The 18,785-nt window shown below is 37.3% G+C and overlaps 1 protein-coding gene across 3 annotated transcripts in view; it reads right to left on the reverse strand.

The window, feature by feature from the left end:
• CTNND2 (catenin delta 2) overlaps nt 1–14,895 on the reverse strand; it is a 437,245-nt gene extending 422,350 nt beyond the window's left edge. For all 3 annotated transcript variants that reach the window (XM_060145991.1, XM_060145990.1, XM_060145989.1), the window contains exons 1-2: nt 14,841–14,895; nt 13,765–13,881 (exon numbers count right to left, since the gene is read on the reverse strand). In XM_060145991.1, coding sequence (XP_060001974.1) covers nt 13,765–13,881; nt 14,841–14,895 — 172 coding nt within the window. The remainder of the gene's footprint in view (nt 1–13,764; nt 13,882–14,840) is intronic.
• Nucleotides 14,896–18,785: the final 3,890 nt, after the last annotated feature.

Genomic DNA, 18,785 nt, shown 5'->3' on the forward strand with positions numbered 1-18,785 from the left:
TTAGATTCCATATATATGTGTTAGCATACGGTATTTGTTTTTCTCTTTCTGACTTACTTCACTCTGTGTGACAGTCTCTAGGTCCATCCACCTCACTATAAATATACAGTCCCATTTTAAAGCAATTTCAATCAAAAATATGATTTATGTGCTCCTGAAATATGCATCATGAAATAATCAAATCTGTGCATCTTTTATAGAATCAGTCGTGTATTTGATCACTACTCCATGAAAACAAACCACGATTCTCTGTCTCATTACTTGGTTCACACATGTCAAGCACGGAACCAAGATGTACTTTGACAAAGGTAATTGCGACAGTAAGCAATATATCATAATATTACAACCCTGACATGGCACCTGGCAAGGACAAAACAGTCAGGACAATAGCCAAAACACCACATGCATTTTAGAATGATTCTCCCATTGCTTACTAGGTTTCAGATGAATGGCATTTATTCACTCCAATTTTAGAGAGGACAGATATACGAGAATATGAAAATGGTTGAAATTACAGGACAATTCTTAATTAGTTTATAATAAAAGTAAATTTTACATGTAACTAACTCTTGATTAGCTTTATTAACATTACTGTGCATTGGGGTAGAAAATACAATTTTCCAGAGATTTCAAAAACATTTTTAGTTTGGGGCTTTAAATGATGATTTTTTTATTTTCTCAAGAACTTAGGACTTTCCATCGAGTCTTGTTTGGGCTAGAGGTAAAATTAGGCTGTATTCCTGAGGACATGAAGTATATCCACCACTGGGGGATGGGGACAATGTAAGAGGATTTCTTGGGATGCTCAGTGGGGACAGGAAGAGACTGGGTTTAAAATTCCAGCTAGGGAAATGGAATGTTGCCTTTAGTGTAATTAGTTGCTTCAGAGGAAACTTCAACTATGGGCAACAGTCGATCACCATGTCCTATTAGGTCACCAAAAGCAGAAGCCATCCTCTCGCAGGTATGCTTCCAGGACATTGACCTAAGAGATCACAGGTGACTGCTTTGACCTTTCTGGACCTTCTCCATTTTGGGACAGTCCTCAAAGCTAAGCCCAGGGGTCCTATTCAAAATATCTCAGCCCTGGGGGCTAGGAAGGAGAGGGGAAACTGTTTACTGATGAATTGATAAAAGTCAAGAGAGTATGTGCCCCTGATCTGCTCAAGACACACTATTTCAGGGACTTCCCTGGTTGTCCAGTGGTTAAAGACTCCACACTTCAAAGGCAGGGGGCACTGGTTTGATCCCTGGTGGGGGAATTAAGATCCCATACTCTGCATGGTGCAGACAAAAAAAAAAAAAAAAAAGACACACTAGTTCCAAATGGACAGAGGGGAGAAATTCCGAAGGAACTACAGAGTTGAGGGACATGGGACCCGCCATTGATCCTAGGAGAGCATCTTAGTGTTATACCAATATCTTAATATGTCTTCAAATATCAATATATGAATTGACTAAAGACCACCTAGCAACCCGTGGAAAAAAATGCCCTTGTATGTTTGTCATTATTCTGAGAAGTATAAAGAGGGGTGTGGGGAGGTTAAGCGGTCGGCCAGTGTCGTACATTCCGTAAAATGAAGATGAGACCCTATTCTTGTCTCCCACCTTCAGCTCTGGGAGTTGTGGTTGGTTAACGTCAAAGCATATTGAAGTCATATACACACATCAACATTTTAAGGTTGAAAAATTCTTTCATCAGTTTATTTGCGGGAGAGATCTTCATGCCTCAGATTGTGGTACTGCTTCCCAAAAAAACCTCTCCTTAGAGATTCCAGGTGTTGGCTGGAGGAAGTCTGCTGTCCTCCAGGAGTGGGGCAGAAGTCAACCTCAGCAGATGGAAAGGCTGAAGTGTTCATTTCTTGCATAAAACTTCAGACTCGCTTATAGGTTGTATTAACATACACTAAAACATATAGTCAGTTTCTCCTTAAATTAACTAGATAGTTTAGAGTTTTCCTGATTATGTGCACTCATTATCTTTACACGGATTTAAAAAAGACTTCATTTGGAATTGCTTATTCTTGTCTCCTTTAGCTAAATATTGGTCCCAGAAAACTGTAAACCTTAATTAAATTACATACTTTGCAATAACAAAGAAAAGGCCAGAGGTGTACAAAGTGGCATTCCCAAGTCATTATTTGGGTCACAATCATGCCAGTTGGAGCAGGTGTGTGTTGGAAAAAATCCAGGACTGGAACTCAGCAGACCTGGTGGACTCTAGTCCATTTCCACGTGTATGAAAGCATAGATGATGATGAAGATGAGGATGAAGAAGAAGAAGATGATGATGATGAAGAAGATGAGGATGAAGAAGAAGATGATGATGATGATGAAGAAGATGAGGATGGGGCTTCCCTGGTGGCGAAGTGGTTGAAAGTCCGCCTGCCGATGCAGGGGACACGGGTTCGTGCCCCGGTCCAGGAGGATCCCACATGACGTGGAGCGGCTGGGCCCGTGAGCCATGGCCGCTGAGCCCGTGCGTCCAGAGCCTGTGCTCTGCAACGGGAGAGGCCACAACAGTGAGAGGCCCGTGTACCGGAAAAAAAAAAAAAAAGAAGATGGGGATGAAGAATAAGAAGATGATGATGAAGAAGATGAGGATGAAGAATAAGAAGATGATGATGATGATGAAGAAGATAAGGATGAAGAAGAAGAAGATGATGATGATGATGATGATGAAAATGATGATGAGGACATCAATACCAGCTCACCTTTCCTGAGTGCTAAGTTCCAGGAACTGTCCTGAGCAGTTTACATCTATTAACCCCTGGAATCTTAACAAGATCCCAATAAACGTGCCGTTATCCCCCTTTACGATGACAGAGCTGAAGGTCCCAATGACTGTGACCACACACACTGATGCCTGGTGCAGGCAAGGCATTCTGGCTTCAGAGTGTGTGTTCTTTCCACGCTTCATTATTTGTCCTCTAAAATTTTAATATCTACAAATTTGAGTACCTAATGAGATAATGGATGTGAAAGTGCTTGGAAAAATATAAACTGCTACACAAATGTCGGTTATTAGTATTATTATCTAATTATCTAATTACTGAGACACATGATCTGGGAATAAAACGCTGATTGGAATTTGTCCTGAAAACCTTATTATAGTACTGTCCCATATATCAGTGTTTTCTTTCAACAGTCTGTGAGCTTTCATTCTGCAAAGGAGACATACAAGGCATAGATCATTAAAATGGCTTGAAATTAAAACCAAACCAAATAAAACCTAGTGTCAGAGCCAAGAGATGGGGAAGAGAAAGTTCTCTCTTAGCCTGAAATTCCCGTCTTTATCAACCTCAAAACATTCTCAAACTTCAAATGCTGTTTAAATGTTACCTCCTCCATGCAGCCTGCCCTGTTAACACTCTGCATAGACCAGACTCTGAGAAATTTCAACAGAGATATGTGTACAGTATTATACAGAAGGAGAGTAATAGGATAAAAACAGGGAGTCTGAACATTCATGTGAAAGCAGCAGGACTCTGGGATTGGATACTTGGAGACACTAGAGGCCAGGGATTTCCTGGAGTGCAGAGAAAGGAAACCGGTAATAATGGAGGAAACATGAACTGCGGTAGTGGCCATGGTAGGAAGGAAGAGAAAGTGCACATTTAAGAGGCATCCTTTTTAAAAAGCTCATCCGTATTTGGGGACTAAGTAGACAGGAAGGGAAGGACAGCTGAAATGACTGGCCACTCTTCAGCTGATCTCTAGCAGGATCTCGCTGACACTGCACTGGGCACTGGGGAGATTCCCACAGTGCAGAGTAAGTCCTTTTAGAAAGCCGAGCAGACAAGACAGAACTCTTAGTGTCAGGTGCACACCTTCTGTTTCTACAAGTTTTAAGGTGATTTATTGGCAGTTGCTAATTCTGGTCTGCTTCAGTTGAACATCTGTCCCAGAACTCAGCAAATATTCACTAAAGGAGTGTGAAAAAAGCAAAAAAACTCCCCTCACATGTCATTCCAAGGGAAGGATTAGCAAGAGACATATGTTGGGGACCCCGTTTTTTGGGGAAGGACAGGCTTAATCTTAAAATTACAGAGTTGTTGGAGATGGTGGGAGTTCACATAGTTAGAAAGGGAGTCTGGGCTTGGTTTTAATACTGGCTCTAACAGACCTGACTCTCTTTCTAGATCTTAAAAAATTTCCAAGATCAAAGTTTGGTTATATGTTAGTGAAATTTTAGGACAGAGATGTAATTTTCCAAGTCATCAGTGGTGGAAGCTGAAGCCACAAGAACAAGACAAGGTCTCTAAGTGGTAACTAAGATATCAATTTAATTCCGAGGGATTATTTTACCATCAAAAGAGTTATTGACAAGAATGCACTGAAATAAACAGCTATGAGATCTAGGCAACGTCTCGCATAGGCGTTCAATGAATGTTTTGTTAGGTTGTTAATTCAGGATAATCAGGAATAATAAACACACAAGTTGAGACAGACAAATTCAGGACTGAATAACTGACAAAGGCAGCTTTGTTTAGATTTCCGTTTGTCAGGAAGTTTAGAAACATTCTTTACTTACTCTTAGGTTAAACTGACTCTTTCAAAATAATATAAAATCTCATCTTTACGTAGACCATGAAAAATAAAGCCAATAAGATTCACACACATCGATAACCGTCAGAGAATCTGCATTCATTTCCACCCTCTTGTTATCCAATCTTTGTGGAAGGCTAAGAATAATTTGAAGGTTAAGTATTATTTTATTTTAAATGAAAATAAAATCTTAGAGCAGCAACACATAAAAAGAAAGGGGAAATCTTTTAGTGGAAAATGTTGAGTAAGAAGAAAGGAAATAGCTAGTAGAAATTATGTATACATACGTGTGTGTATATATACACACACACAAAAGGGCTATTATAGATTCCAAAATCAATGAGAAAAATTGTCAATTATTTGTAAGGTGATTGAACTGATTTAAATCAAGCTTAAAGCACTTTAGTCATATCTAACTGCAAGTTAACTCTACACCGTACAAGTACTGACTTTTGCTTAAATTGCACTATTAATCAGTTTCATTCACAGCCGCAGTTTCTTCTTTATGGGCTTTGGATGAACTTGCCAATTTACAAACCCACTTGGAATAAGAGGTAGTTCGTAGTGAAAAACTAGTTGTTTTCTCCTGATCTTCACTAGTAACTTGAAAAGATCACAGGAAGGAGTTTCACTAACCTAAAATCTACCATCCCTAAAATTAACTGGGGGCAAAAGCTCGAGCGGCCCACTTATGTAAGAAAGCTCAGGGCTGATGTGGTTGTTCTATAGGCAGACGTGTTCCTAAACTTGATTTCTAAGTCTCTTTCTTCAGAATATCAGTTTCATCTGGTCAGCTCCTTTCAATGTATAATGCTTTACTAAAAGTGAGAACTGTAATGGTCCCAAGAATACAGAAGTACTCATTTAGTTTTTAAACTGATTTAGATTCAATCAATGCTACTGGCCTAGCTAGTCCGCTCTTTCGAGTTTGACTACTGTATGTGAAATAACCAAAGATGGGTAAAGCTTTCACACTAAATACAGTAACTCAGTTTCTTTACATCTGTATACAATGGAGGGAAATGAGCAAAATGACATTTATCACAAAAAATAAACTTCAAATATAAAACTTTGGTTTAAAATGTACAGCTCAAGAATTTTACTGGGCATGGGATTTTTACATAGTGTTATAATCATAGAATGGTATTTATTTATTTATTTATTTTTTTTGCGTTATGTGGGTCTCTAACCGCTGCGGCCTCCGCTGCTGCGGAGCACAGGCCCCGGGCATGCAGGCGCAGGGGCCATGGCTCACGGGCCCAGCTGCTCCGCGGCATGTGGGATCCTCCCGGACCGGGTCACGAACCCGCGTCCCCTGCATCAGCAGGCAGACTCCCAACCACCGCGCCACCAGGGAAGCCCCATAGAATGGTATTTTTATAGCTTGCTCTAGTCCCCAACTGTTTCCTTGAACAGTTTTGTCTTTGGATTATTTACCATTTAAAAAAATTAATGTAGCACAAAATGAGGAAAAGCATTACATATATTTCTTTATAAATTAACAGCCTAAAGATAATAGATTTATATTTCTCACTATCAATAACTGTGAAAAGAAATAGAAAACTAATACAAATCAGTTTAGGAGAAAACAAAATTTAAAAGCCAAATTCTGAAAACATTACAATGTATTTATGGAATTACACTAGCTTAAAGAACCAGTTTTTGGTTTGCTGCAAATCACAGACTTTTCCCTAGATGCCTGCATGGTTTGCTCACACATTTATTCAGGTCCCTGATCAAGTATCTTCTCACAAAGGATGACTTCCCGGCCCTTTGATCATTCTCTCAAAACTAGAGTAGTTTTGGGACTTCACTGGCGGTCCAGTGGTTAAGATGACGCTTCCACTGCAGGGGGTACGGGTTCAATCCCTGGTCGGGGAACTAAGACCCCACATGCCCCAAAGAGCTTTTATTTACCATATGAGTGACATAGAATACTATTTATGATACTAAAGCTGGGAAGTGTTTAAAAGAGAAGGCTGCATCACACACTTTCCATGAGCCGTCAGAGCGATGATGCTATCAAGTGCCACGTAGCATCCGGGAAGCTTCACTGAACACTCATCATGTGTGACTCTCATTCTTTTTTTGTTGTTGTTTATTTTATTGAAGTATAGTTGATGTACAATGTTGTGTTAATTTCTGCTGTACAGCAAAGTGATTCATTTATACATATATATACATTCTTTTTCATATTCTTTTCCATTATGGTTTATCACAGGATAATGAATACAGTTCCCTGTGCTCTACAGTAGGACCCTGTTGTTTATCCATCCTATATATAATAGTTTGCATCTGCTAACCCCAAACTCCCACTCCATCCCTCTCCCACCGCGCCCCGCCCTTGGTAACCACAAGTCTGTTCTCTATGTGACTCTCATTCTCACTCCCGCTCTCATTGTGTGAAAATGAGCATGGAAAGGCAACGAGCATCATGGGATTACTGTGAAAATGGGTGCCTTTGCAGCCCCCCTTGAAAAGTTCTCAAGGACCCCCAGGAATCCCAAGTGCACTCTGGGAAACACTGTCCTACTCTACTCCCCACTGGCTTTGTCATTGCTGGAGGTAACTACCTACCTGACTTTACAGTATTTAGAGTGCTTGATTTCAGCCTTTTTTGCCTAGAATGTAAATGCCACAAGGGCAGAGACTCTCTGTGCTACAGTTAATAAGTGCTTAATACAGACGTTTAAAACAAGAATGTAACACTTACCTGTGCCTATAGTGATACAATAAAAAGCCAGTATGTTAAGATTTGATTTTATCAATTGCTGTTGAAGTGACTTAGTGTTTGATCAGTGGCAGTCTTAATGTTTTAACTTCTGGGGGAATCCTATATGACATCTCCATAAGGTATTACCAGGAGACCCCTCCCTCCACTCTGCCCCGGGGAAAAGTCTGCTTAATCTGACTTTCTCACCAGAGCTTTCTGCCTCTTTACTTTTCCTCACTTCCACCAGCTTTCATCTGACCCTCATGTTTGTGTGTTGTGCACCTAGAGTGACTTGACAATTTCAAAACCCAATTATATTTTCATTAAAAATTTCCCCATGGGGCTTCCCTGGTGGCGCAGTGGTTGGGAGACCGCCTGCCGATGGAGGCGACGCGGGTTCGTGCCCCGGTCCGGGAAGATCTCACGTGCCGCAGAGCGGCTGGACCCGTGAGTCATGGCCGCTGAGTCTGCGTGTCCGGAGCCTGTGCTCCGCAACGGGAGAGGCCACAGCAGTGAGAGGCCCGCGTACTGCAAAAAAAAAAAAAAAATTTCCCCAGGCTCTAAACTCTGTGCTTGATTCCAGGAGACCTGGATTACACAGATGAGAATGATGTTTTTAGTGAGAAATTTGCATTGTTTTCTCTTGCTTAGGGAATGTATAAGGAGCACTTGGTATTTTACGTCTTTGCACATCAGTGGTGGAAGCTGAAGCCACAAGAACAAGACAAGGTCTCAATTCCGAGGTCTGCCTCTGAGCTGGTGACCTCTTTGGAGAAGGTATAGCATGCTTCTTAAATGTCTATGTGAAAGAAGGAAATTTAAGAGAAAGAAGTGAACATTAGCTGAAAAACAGGTGGAGAGAAAATCTGGAGGGAAAGATAATGATAGCTCCCTGGAGGATATCACTACAGCCTGTGGGCTACCTGGGTGATTTCCCTCACCTTTTGCTCACACCTTCCACTGCTAACTTCCCATTGGCTCTATAACGCCAAAGGTAGTGGAGGAGGTGGGTGTGAGAGAATTTGGAAAGGAAACAAAAGGACACATGTAGCATCAGACGACTTCAGGCTTGAACCATGACAAACTTCTGCAGAGGAGACTCTCGTGTTTGTATTTCAAAAATTTGGACCAAAGGGCATATGATGAAGTATTTTCACAAGAAATGAACAATTCAAGGATGTAATCAACTAACTTGAATACGTGCATGTCCAGGAAAGGACTTGGGGTCTCCAGAGCCCAGGTGACAGTCGTTAACCACTGGTGGAGTGAGGGGAACAGTAGGACTTGAATCCAGGTCTTATGGTTCCAAGGGCAGGATGGGCTACCTTGAACCCCTACCCAGAGGCTCTCCACCCCATCGGGTCTAACTGAGGACCTGGTTTCCACCATAACAGGTTATCAATATTGTGAGCCACATTATGTATATATTATTTTGATTATTCTAATTACTATAAAAATCTTATACTCTTAAACCACTTCTGAATCCTTTGTTGCCATGCTTGCCAGGAGTTATGAAAATATTCACTTCACAAGGATGTCTCTTACCTTTGTTATTATTACATAAGAATATATGGGATAACATTTTATAGCATTTTAATAACCTGATCTCTCAACAATTTTCTCACCACATAGAATTAAGTATATTCACAGTAATTAAATGAAAATGACAGACTGTAAATCAAGAGTAAGTAATATATTCCCTTCTGTCAAACTACATATGATTATTCTATTTGGATTTTACCTGCTAAGAATGGTAACTTACATGATTGATTCTTGATTTCTTGAATATATTCTGATTTGAGAACTCAATAAGATAACACTGCTTTCTTTGCCATAATACTCAGAATATCTTAAGTTCCTAAGATTTCCTTCCTACTGAATGTTGGGATTTTCTAGGATATGGTGGAATTTCAATTTGTCCAGCTGCTATAGAAAAATACTTGCTATTTCAAAATATAATAATTAAACAAATTAACAATCTCTATAAACATATAGGCCCTTTCCCCCCAAGTTGTCCATTCTCTTTCTGATTTCAACTGACAAATACCTTCATTAACTTTTGGCTGAGATATAATGACCCTTATTTCTGAGTTTGTATCTCCAAGGATGCATGGATTAAATATGGTACTTGGTCCATGGCAGTTTAGGTCAAGCTGTATATTATATGAGAAGCTAATGGCCCTGAACTTCTGTCAATAACTTTTTTTTTTTTCCCAGTAAAGCAGCAGCAATTCTGGTGACTCCATGACACGTATTTATTAGAACTGAAATTACACAGCCGGCAGTCACAAAATAGTGGTGGGTGGCAGAGGCTGTACACATGATTTACATACTGTTTACGATGGCACTTTGTAAAAAATGCGAAGTGTTGGAAAACACTGATAATACTGTAGGACGCTACAGTCTGTATACTAGAGCAGTTATTGCTTGCCTTAGGGTCAAGAAGATGGGTTTACTAAGATTCAAATTTTACTTTAATCAGATCTTGGAAAGAAAGATAACAAAAGCTTTTAAACAACAAATTCCGTACTATGTGCTTAGGGGCTGAGACTGGTTGCCATTGTAGTAATGTTGCAAGCTGGTTTTAGACTGTATTTCGTGTTGTTTGAGTCTCTTTCGTGTTAGGACTAAGACACTGGCTCTCAAGGGCAGCGTGCCAGGTCCAATTTAGCATCAGCTATTTCATGTCTGTTCTAGCTAATGAGTCCATTGATTGAATCATCACACAAACAAGGGACGAGGAGAATCTCATAGGCTTGTGCTAATTATATGAAACGTGTCAAAGAGCCATTACATATTATATGAGTTATGTTTATATAAATATAAACACGTATATTGTTCTAGTATTGAGTAGAAGGTTGTGCTGATTATTCTCTTTGTTCCACATATTCATTCTCCACCCTTCTCCCCACAGAGACTGTATCACAAGGGTCACTTGGCACTTGGTTTATGATTGGACTTGGCCAGCGAGAGGCACGAGAAGGGCATCAGAGGTTAGAGGAGAGAGAGGCCAGGATATTTATTTCTCTGCTCCCGCCAGCCTTGCCTCTTGACTCTGCTGGCACTAGTCCCTCGATTTTTCCTTCGGGACTAAGGGTAGCAAGGGTTTCCATCGGTTGCTACCCCCTGAGTACTTCTGCAGGCATTGATTGCTCCCTGAATCTTGCTCAGTTCTTTGTAAATCGTCCGCTAATTAAATTCTCTTCAGTTAAACTTTCTTTGAGTAGACTCTATTTCCCATCTGGACCCTGATGCAAATACAAACAGCAATTAGGATTTTTTTTTTTTTTTTTTTGTGCGGTACGGTACGCAGGCCTCTCACTGTTGTGGCCTCTCCCGTTGTGGAGCACAGGCTCCGGACGCGCAGGCTCAGCGACCATGGCTCACGGGCCTAGCCGCTCCGCGGCATGTGGGATCTTCCCAGACCGGGGCACGAACCCGTGTCCCCTGCATCGGCAGGCGGTCTCTCAACCACTGCGCCACCAGGGAAGCCCAGGATTTTTAATTTATGATAGTCTCAGTACTTAAAATTAGCAATAATTGATCCCCCAAATGATAGCTGTCTACTCAATATTTTTAAATTAACTTCCTAAACTTTATTCAATTCGTTCAGTCTCAAACTGACTCTGAAAATGTTAAGAACAAACATTTCATAAGAACATAAATATTCCACATTTCACTGTGGTTCAGATCTTTTGGTATAAAATTTTCAAGTGGCATTTTCATCACCTGCGTTTTTTGTCTGTTTGTTCGTTTTTTAATTTTGCTTTGTTTTTTTTCCTATCTGCAAACAAGGAAGCAGGGCCTTCCAAAAAGAATAATTAACTAAAATCCTAGGAGTCTTCAAAAAGATAATTCACTACCTAATAACATAAACTAAGTAATATTTCTGAAAACCAACTAATTCAGCAGTTAGCAAATACATTTCAAAAAAATCTTACTGGAGTATTTAAATTTCCCATAATAAAGATACATCTTTTGTAGATAGTGTTTGAAAACATTCTGCAGAAATACAAAAGTGAACACTAAAAGTTCTTTCTACTTCTCCTGGGTGTAGCAGAGTGTCTCAATTCAGAAATTCAGGATTATTAATTGACTTAAAGTTTTTTTCTTTAAGTTCATATACTTATCCTTTCTATTATTTTATTTATCTCTTTTAGTATTCATTTATTTCTTCTACTCTTTTTTATATTACTTTATCTCTGAATTGCTTCTAGTATTTCCATCTTCCTAGCTTCTTTTGGTTTATTTAACTCTTTTTAAGGTGTCCCAGTAATGAATACACATCTCTTTACTTTGTCTTTTATTTTTAATAATAAAATTCTGATTTCCTCTGAGTGCAGTTTTTTACCATACACTTATGTTTTCATTATAAAATGTTGCTATTCTATTTGCTTTGTAAATAGCATGTAATTTTCTTTTTGCTTCCGTTTTGATTCACAGTAGCCAAAAGTATGTCTCTTAATTTTAATGTGATTATATGTTTGCTTAGCATTTTATTATTTACTTTTAATTTTACTGAATTATCATCAAAGAACGTGGCCTTCCTACGCTTTTTAATTTTTAGGATTGTCTTTACAGTCCATCAGCTGATCAATTTTTATAAATTTTCCTTGGACATATATAACAAGTGTTTATTATTGTTCAAAAAATGTTTTTAATTTATTTAATGCACTGATTTGTTAATTATTTATTCCAACTTTCTGTGGCTTTTCCTTTTAGGATTCAGTCTGATTCTGAATACTAAAAGAAAAAGTGTTCACAATATTTTTCATCACCTTCTTACATTTTTAATAATTTTTAATATTCAGGTGCTATTTTGTTTGGCACATACATATTCACCAGATTTTACCACATAATTATAAGTTAAGATATTTTTACTGGATAATTCCTTTTTGACCCTGCTTAGTGCTTCTGCATTAAAGTCCACGTCACCTCACATTATTCTTCCCAATCCCACTCCTTGTGTTCATTGTATTTGCTGTCACTACTTTGTCTATTCCTTTAATTTCAATATTTATTTCATTAATATAAGTGTGTATATTAAACATAACATCACTATTTTATTTTTATTTACTGCAAATTTGAATTTTCATTCTTTTCAGAGAATTTAGTGCTTACATATAGTGTTAGATTGATATACTTGATTTATCACTTCTATTTTAATTTGCTTCTTAATTTACTCTTTTCTTCCTTCTTTTTTCTGTACTTTCTATGAATAAAAGGTTATCTCCCTCCTAAAATCATAATAAAATATATTTCTCTATTATTCTGTAAAAAATAAGATAGCCAATATCATCCTCCTGAGACACATTATTTTATCTCTGCTTTCCTTACTCTATAATAAAATGAGTACATGTGCCTCAAATATTAATTAAATATAGTTCTAACTACAACTACCCCTACAAAAGAAATATATTTATAGACTTTGAGAAAAACGAGGTAGCAATCTTACATTTTAAAATATAAAACACAGAGAACAAGTATAATACAAATCATGCATCTTACTTTAGGAGTTTTATTAAGGGGATGCATATGGTTAAAATAAATCTGGATATTCATGATGATGTTACCCTAAGAGTCGTGGTATTATAAAGATCATAGAGAAATGAACTAATATATAAATTAAATGGTTTTGAGATCACTATGCTATCTTACTCTTATATCTTTCTTTTATATAGCAAACCTTGATGGGTATTCAAGGAAATTTTATTTTTTTTAATTAAGGAATAAAATGCTCCACTGATTTCTCATATAGAAATTATCGGGGTAAGGTACATTTTAATGATTTAATTTTTAGCTTTTTGTGGGATTTTATTAAAATAGGTCAAGAGAATTTTATAATTTATTAAAATGAGGCTCATTTCAATTCATAGAACTTTAATTTCAAAGCCTCAGCTACTCTGGTTGAAAAACACATAACTAAGTAAAAGAAAGAAATCTTTAAATATTCTATTGAGATTAATATAGCTATGCAAGATAGCTAAGCATAGAAACAGAAGGAGTTATTGCATAGTACTATAGCATGGTGCTAAATAGTACTGCATATGTTACATCATTTTTTTTCTATTTTGTTATATAATTGCTCTACCGTTTAAGATCTCTACCAACAATAATCTGTATGAGTAAAGCATTGATAGTTAACTTTAAAGCAGACACTGTGTTGATTAAACAACTAAATGATGAGTTTGTACAATGTGCTACTCTAGATGCCAAAAAGGATATCAGAGAATTGGTGAGGATCACCAATATGTCAATAATTGGTGAGAAATCTAGATGATAATTACTGACTTAAGAGAGTTTCTAATCAAATGTGAATTAGTGTGGGGTGATGTTGGAAGGAAGTAGGTGAGAGAGGAGTGAAATGGATAAAACAAGTATAAACACATCTTGAAGTCCTATTAGATATGACTCATGATATAAATTATAATAATATTATAATATTAATGACATAATGCTCTTATATTTTAATTGTCTTCAAGCTTAACTGTCATTTGACTTACTTTCACTTGTTGAATAGTCTTGTGGGTCAAGTATTCCTGATTCCTGCAGTGATCTAATACAGGAGTCCACCAATTCAAGACCTGTTGTGAGCTCATCTTCGATATCTTTTTGACCATCTGAAATATAATATTTTAAAGACATGAACAAATACATGGTAATGTCAATATTAAAGCTTAAGACTATCATTTAATAATCAAAAATATCCTAACCAAAGATATTATCTTTTTGAAATGCTCATTAGATATCACATTGCAACCCTTGGTCAACCACCATTAAAAACCAAGGCCAGCCAAGTCCATGTATCCATGAAGAACATAAAGTTCCTAGGGAATTGGGAGAACTTAACTCCCACGAAATCTTGAGCTATCAGAACAGCTTCATCTAATTTTAGTGTCATGTGTTGTCATATTCATTTTCATAAGTCTCTTCCTAAAGTTCACAAGAAAATTAATCAACAGAGATATATGCAGCAGTTAAGTATAAATGCTCATCAAGAAGCTGTACTTTCAATCTAAATGTCCATCAACAGAAGAATGGATAAAGAAGATGTGGTGCATATATATATCTATACAATGGAATATTACTCAGCCATAAAAAAAGAGTGAAATAATGCCATTTGCAGCAACATGGATGGACCTAGAGATGATCATACTAAGTGAAGTAAGTCAAAGAGAGAAAGGCAAATACCATATGATATCACTTGTGTGTGAAACCTAAAATATGATACAAATGAATTTATTTGCAAATTAGAAAACAGACTCACAGACATAGAAAACAAACTTATGGTTACCAAAGGGGAAATGGGGTAGGGGATGGATAAATTAGGAGTTTGGGATTAGCAGATACAAACTACTTTATGTAAAATAGATAAACAACAAGGACCTACTGTATAGCACAGGGAAATATATCGAATATCTTGTAATAAACCATAATGGAAAGGAATATGAAAAAGAATATATATATATATATATATATATATATATATATATATATGAATCACTTTCCTGTACACCAGGAACTAATACAAAACTGTAAATCAACTATACTTCAATAAAAAAAAGAAGCTGTACTTTACCTTGTGATTGCCAGTGAAACTGCTCTTCTGCTGAACTATAAAAGAGAGAATACATAGGTATAATGAATCGGTTAGAAACAAAAGAACTCTAGACTATAAGACACAAAGGCACATGAGGGTAGTAATGGTGGCTCCATGGAACTCCCTTTAATTTCTGACTGAGAAAAGGGATCCCATTTTAACACGATCTTAGCTTTAACATGTTTGATGTATACCTCTTTTGGATCACAGGTATTAGCATGTTATAAATGGATGTCGTTCAGTAATTTTCAGAAGAACAGCTCATTTTTTACAAATCCCAACATATCATACTTATTCCTTACAATAATTTCTACATACATACAGTTCTATTTAACTTTAGTCATTTTAAAATACAAATCTGAATTGTTTCATGTAGACTTTGTAAGGTATTCTAACAAAGAAATAACTTTCTCCATTTTCATTATAAAGAGATAAATCTATACCTTCTTCTAGACATATCATATAAGGAGTTCCTTTCAGCTGTTTATTATATTTTAAATTAAGTAATATAAAAGTTTTAACACTTTACACCAATTGAATATACAGTTCCCAAATTCTCACTTTATAAGTACATCTTATAAAATGACCCAGGTAGAAAGGGTTGCTCATCTAAATGATGCCAAAGATACTGTGCAGATTGTAATGATGTAGGCACATAAATTTATTCTGAATGATTTATTAAAATACATAAATAAATTTAAAATTTCTAAATATGAACAGCTCTTTCATTATATATGCAAATAGTTCCAACATACCCTTTTTTAATATGTCAATAATTTGTGAGAAATCTAGAGGCCAATTACACACAGGTATCATTTTGAGAATGACTTTCTACCCTTACTTCACTAGATCTTTTACTCTGATCAAGCAGCTTCTATGAATAGCTCATCAGTTTCACAACAGCAAGCAGGTTTTAGAGCTTTAATCTGTACCTTAGAGATGGCTTCTGAATACATTTGCTGGGGGAAAAGGAAATTCTGGTATAAATCAGCATTCAGAATAGCCATGATTGATATACATGAATATAAGAGTAGTCCCTTAAGAGACATATGACTTTTTTAGGCTATCTTTCTTCTCAGCCAATCCATTTTAGAAAAGTGGAAAATGGTTTTGCAACGATGAGCGCTATAGACAATTGATACATGAAACGATAACATTACAAATTCAGTCCAATGCAACTTCTTGCTTCAAAAAGATATAGCACGATAAAGTAGTAAGGTCTAACTGCAAAGTTTAACACTTAAAACAGAAATGTAATCCTATAATTAATATTTTAAAAATTACAAAGCATGTTCACTTAGTAAGTGGCATTTAATATAGGGGTGGAAAATGCTTTCATAATTGTAGTGAGTTGAATGGTGCCCTTCCCCCGCAAAAGATATGTCCACACCAAATCCCTAGAAATTGTGAATGGTTACTTATTGGAAAAGGATTTTCACAGGTGTAATTAAGTTAAAGATCTTCAGATAAGATCATCCTAAATCCAATGACAAGTGTCCTTAAAAAAGATCCTTAGAGGAGAAAGATGTAGAGGAGAAGGTCAGAGGCAGAGGAAGAGACTGGAGTTATGCATCTTTAAGCCAAGGAATGTCTGGAGCCAGCAGAACCTGGAAGAGTTAAGAAAAACTCCTCCCCTTTAGCCTTCCTAGGGAACATAGCCCTGTCGACAGAACTTGATTTTGAACTTCTGGACTCCCAAACTGTGAGATAATAAATGTCTTTTATTTTAAGCCACTCAGTTGTAGTAATTTGTTATGACAGCCCAAGGAAGCCAATACAGTATTCTTCTGATACAGTAAAAATATTCTCATGCTATATCCTTCAAGATTTACTACTATCTCTATGCTACTACATTCCTTTTACCAGTTCAGTCCTTTGCTGAGTACTTATTGTACACCAAGGCTCTGCTAATTCACAACAATCATTAACATCTTTTGGTGAATGGGGAATAACTGGCTTATTGATGTTAAATAACTTGACCACACACATCATAAGGAACTCAGCAGGGATTTAAACTAATCTGTCCAACTCCAAAAGTCATAGAACAGAGCTGGAATAATCAGGCTCCCTGTCTTCAGACTACACTACAAAGCTCTAGTAATCAAAAGAGTATGGTACTGGCACAAAAACACACATATAGATCAATGGAATAGAATAGAGTCCAGAAATAAACCCATACACTTTTGGTCAATTAATCTATGACAAAGGAGGCAAGAATATACAATGGAGAGAAGACAGTCTCTTCAATAAGTGGTGCTGGAAAAACTGGACAGCTACATGTAAAAGAATGAAATTAGAACATTCTCTATCATCATATACAAAGATAAACTAAAACTGGAGTAAGACCAGATACTATAAAACTCATAGAGGAAAACGTAGGCAGAACACTCTTTGACATAAATCTCAGCAATATTTTTTTTATTGGACCCATATCCTAAAGCAAAGGAAACAAGAGTAAAAATAAACTAATGGGACCTCATTAAACTTAAAAGCTTTTCCACAAGAAAGGAAACCATCGACAAAATGACAACACAACCTACTGAATGGGAGAAGGTATTTGCAAATGATATGACTAAAAAGGGCTTAATTCCAAAATATACAAATAGCTCATACAACTTGATATCAAAAAAATAAACAACCCAATTAAAAAATGGGCAAAAGAACTGAATAGATATTTTTTTCAAAGAGGAAATGCAGATGGCCACCAGGCACATGAAAAGATGCTCAATATTGCTAGTCATCAGGGAAATGCATATCAAAACCGCAATGAGATATCACCTCACACCTGTCAGAATGGCTATCATCAAAAAGAACACTAATAATAGATGTTGGCAAGGATGTGGAAAAAAGGGAATCCTTGTACACTGTTGGTGGGAATGTAAATTGCTGCAGTCACTGTGGAAAACAGTATGGAGGTTTCTCAAAAAACTAGAAACAGAACTACATATGAGCCAGCAATTCCACTCCTGGGTATATATCCAAAAAACACCCCACTATTTTGAAAAGATAGTGCACTCCAATGTTCATAGCAGTATTGTTTACAATTGCCAAGCTATGGAAGCAACTGAGGTGTCCATCAGCAGATGAATGGATAAAGAAGATATGATATATAATGGAATACTACTCAGCAATACAAAAGAAGGAAATTTTGCCATTTGCAGCAACATGGATGGACTTAGAGGGCATTATGCTAAATGAAATAAGTCAGACAGGGCTTCCCTGGTGGCGCAGTGGTTGAGAGTCTGCCTGCTGATGCAGGGGATGCGGATCCATGCCCTGGTCCGGGAAGATCCCACATGCCGCGGAGCGGCTGGGCCCGTGAGCCATGGCCGCTGAGCCTGCGTGTCTGGAGCCTGTGCTCTGCAACGGGAGAGGCCACAACAGTGAGAGGCCCGCGTACCGCAAAAAAAAAAAAAAAAAAAAAAAAGTCAGACAGAGAAAGACAAATACTGTAAAATATCACTTATAGGTGGAATCTAAAAAAAAAAAAAAAAAACCCAACACACTAGAGAACAGGAAAAAAGCAGACTCACAGGTGTAGAGGACAAACTAGTGGTTACCAGTGGGGAGAGGGAAGAAGGGAGGGGTAAGAAAGGGGTAGAGGGAAAAAAGGGTTATTATAGAATTATATAAAATCATGTGTCTGAAACTTTTGAAAATTGTAAAGCACCACAGAATTTAAAGAATCCTCCATTCAATGAAAACAAAAAAAAAGTCATGGAGGGAAACACACTTGTTACTTCCCACTTGAAACAATAAGAATGCCCAAGTCACTGGAAGCTTCTCCCATGTCTCATCAAAGCCCTGTTCTCTTCTCCTTCCAGGCACATTGAAGAGCACACTTCCCTGCCCCCTTGCATGTAGATGGGGGCATGTGCCACCTCCTTCCCCAAGCACAGAAGGGCAGGTACGCGATCTCCATGC

Source organism: Lagenorhynchus albirostris, chromosome 3, assembly GCF_949774975.1.
Source record: "Lagenorhynchus albirostris chromosome 3, mLagAlb1.1, whole genome shotgun sequence".
Classification (NCBI taxonomy): domain Eukaryota; kingdom Metazoa; phylum Chordata; class Mammalia; order Artiodactyla; family Delphinidae; genus Lagenorhynchus; species Lagenorhynchus albirostris.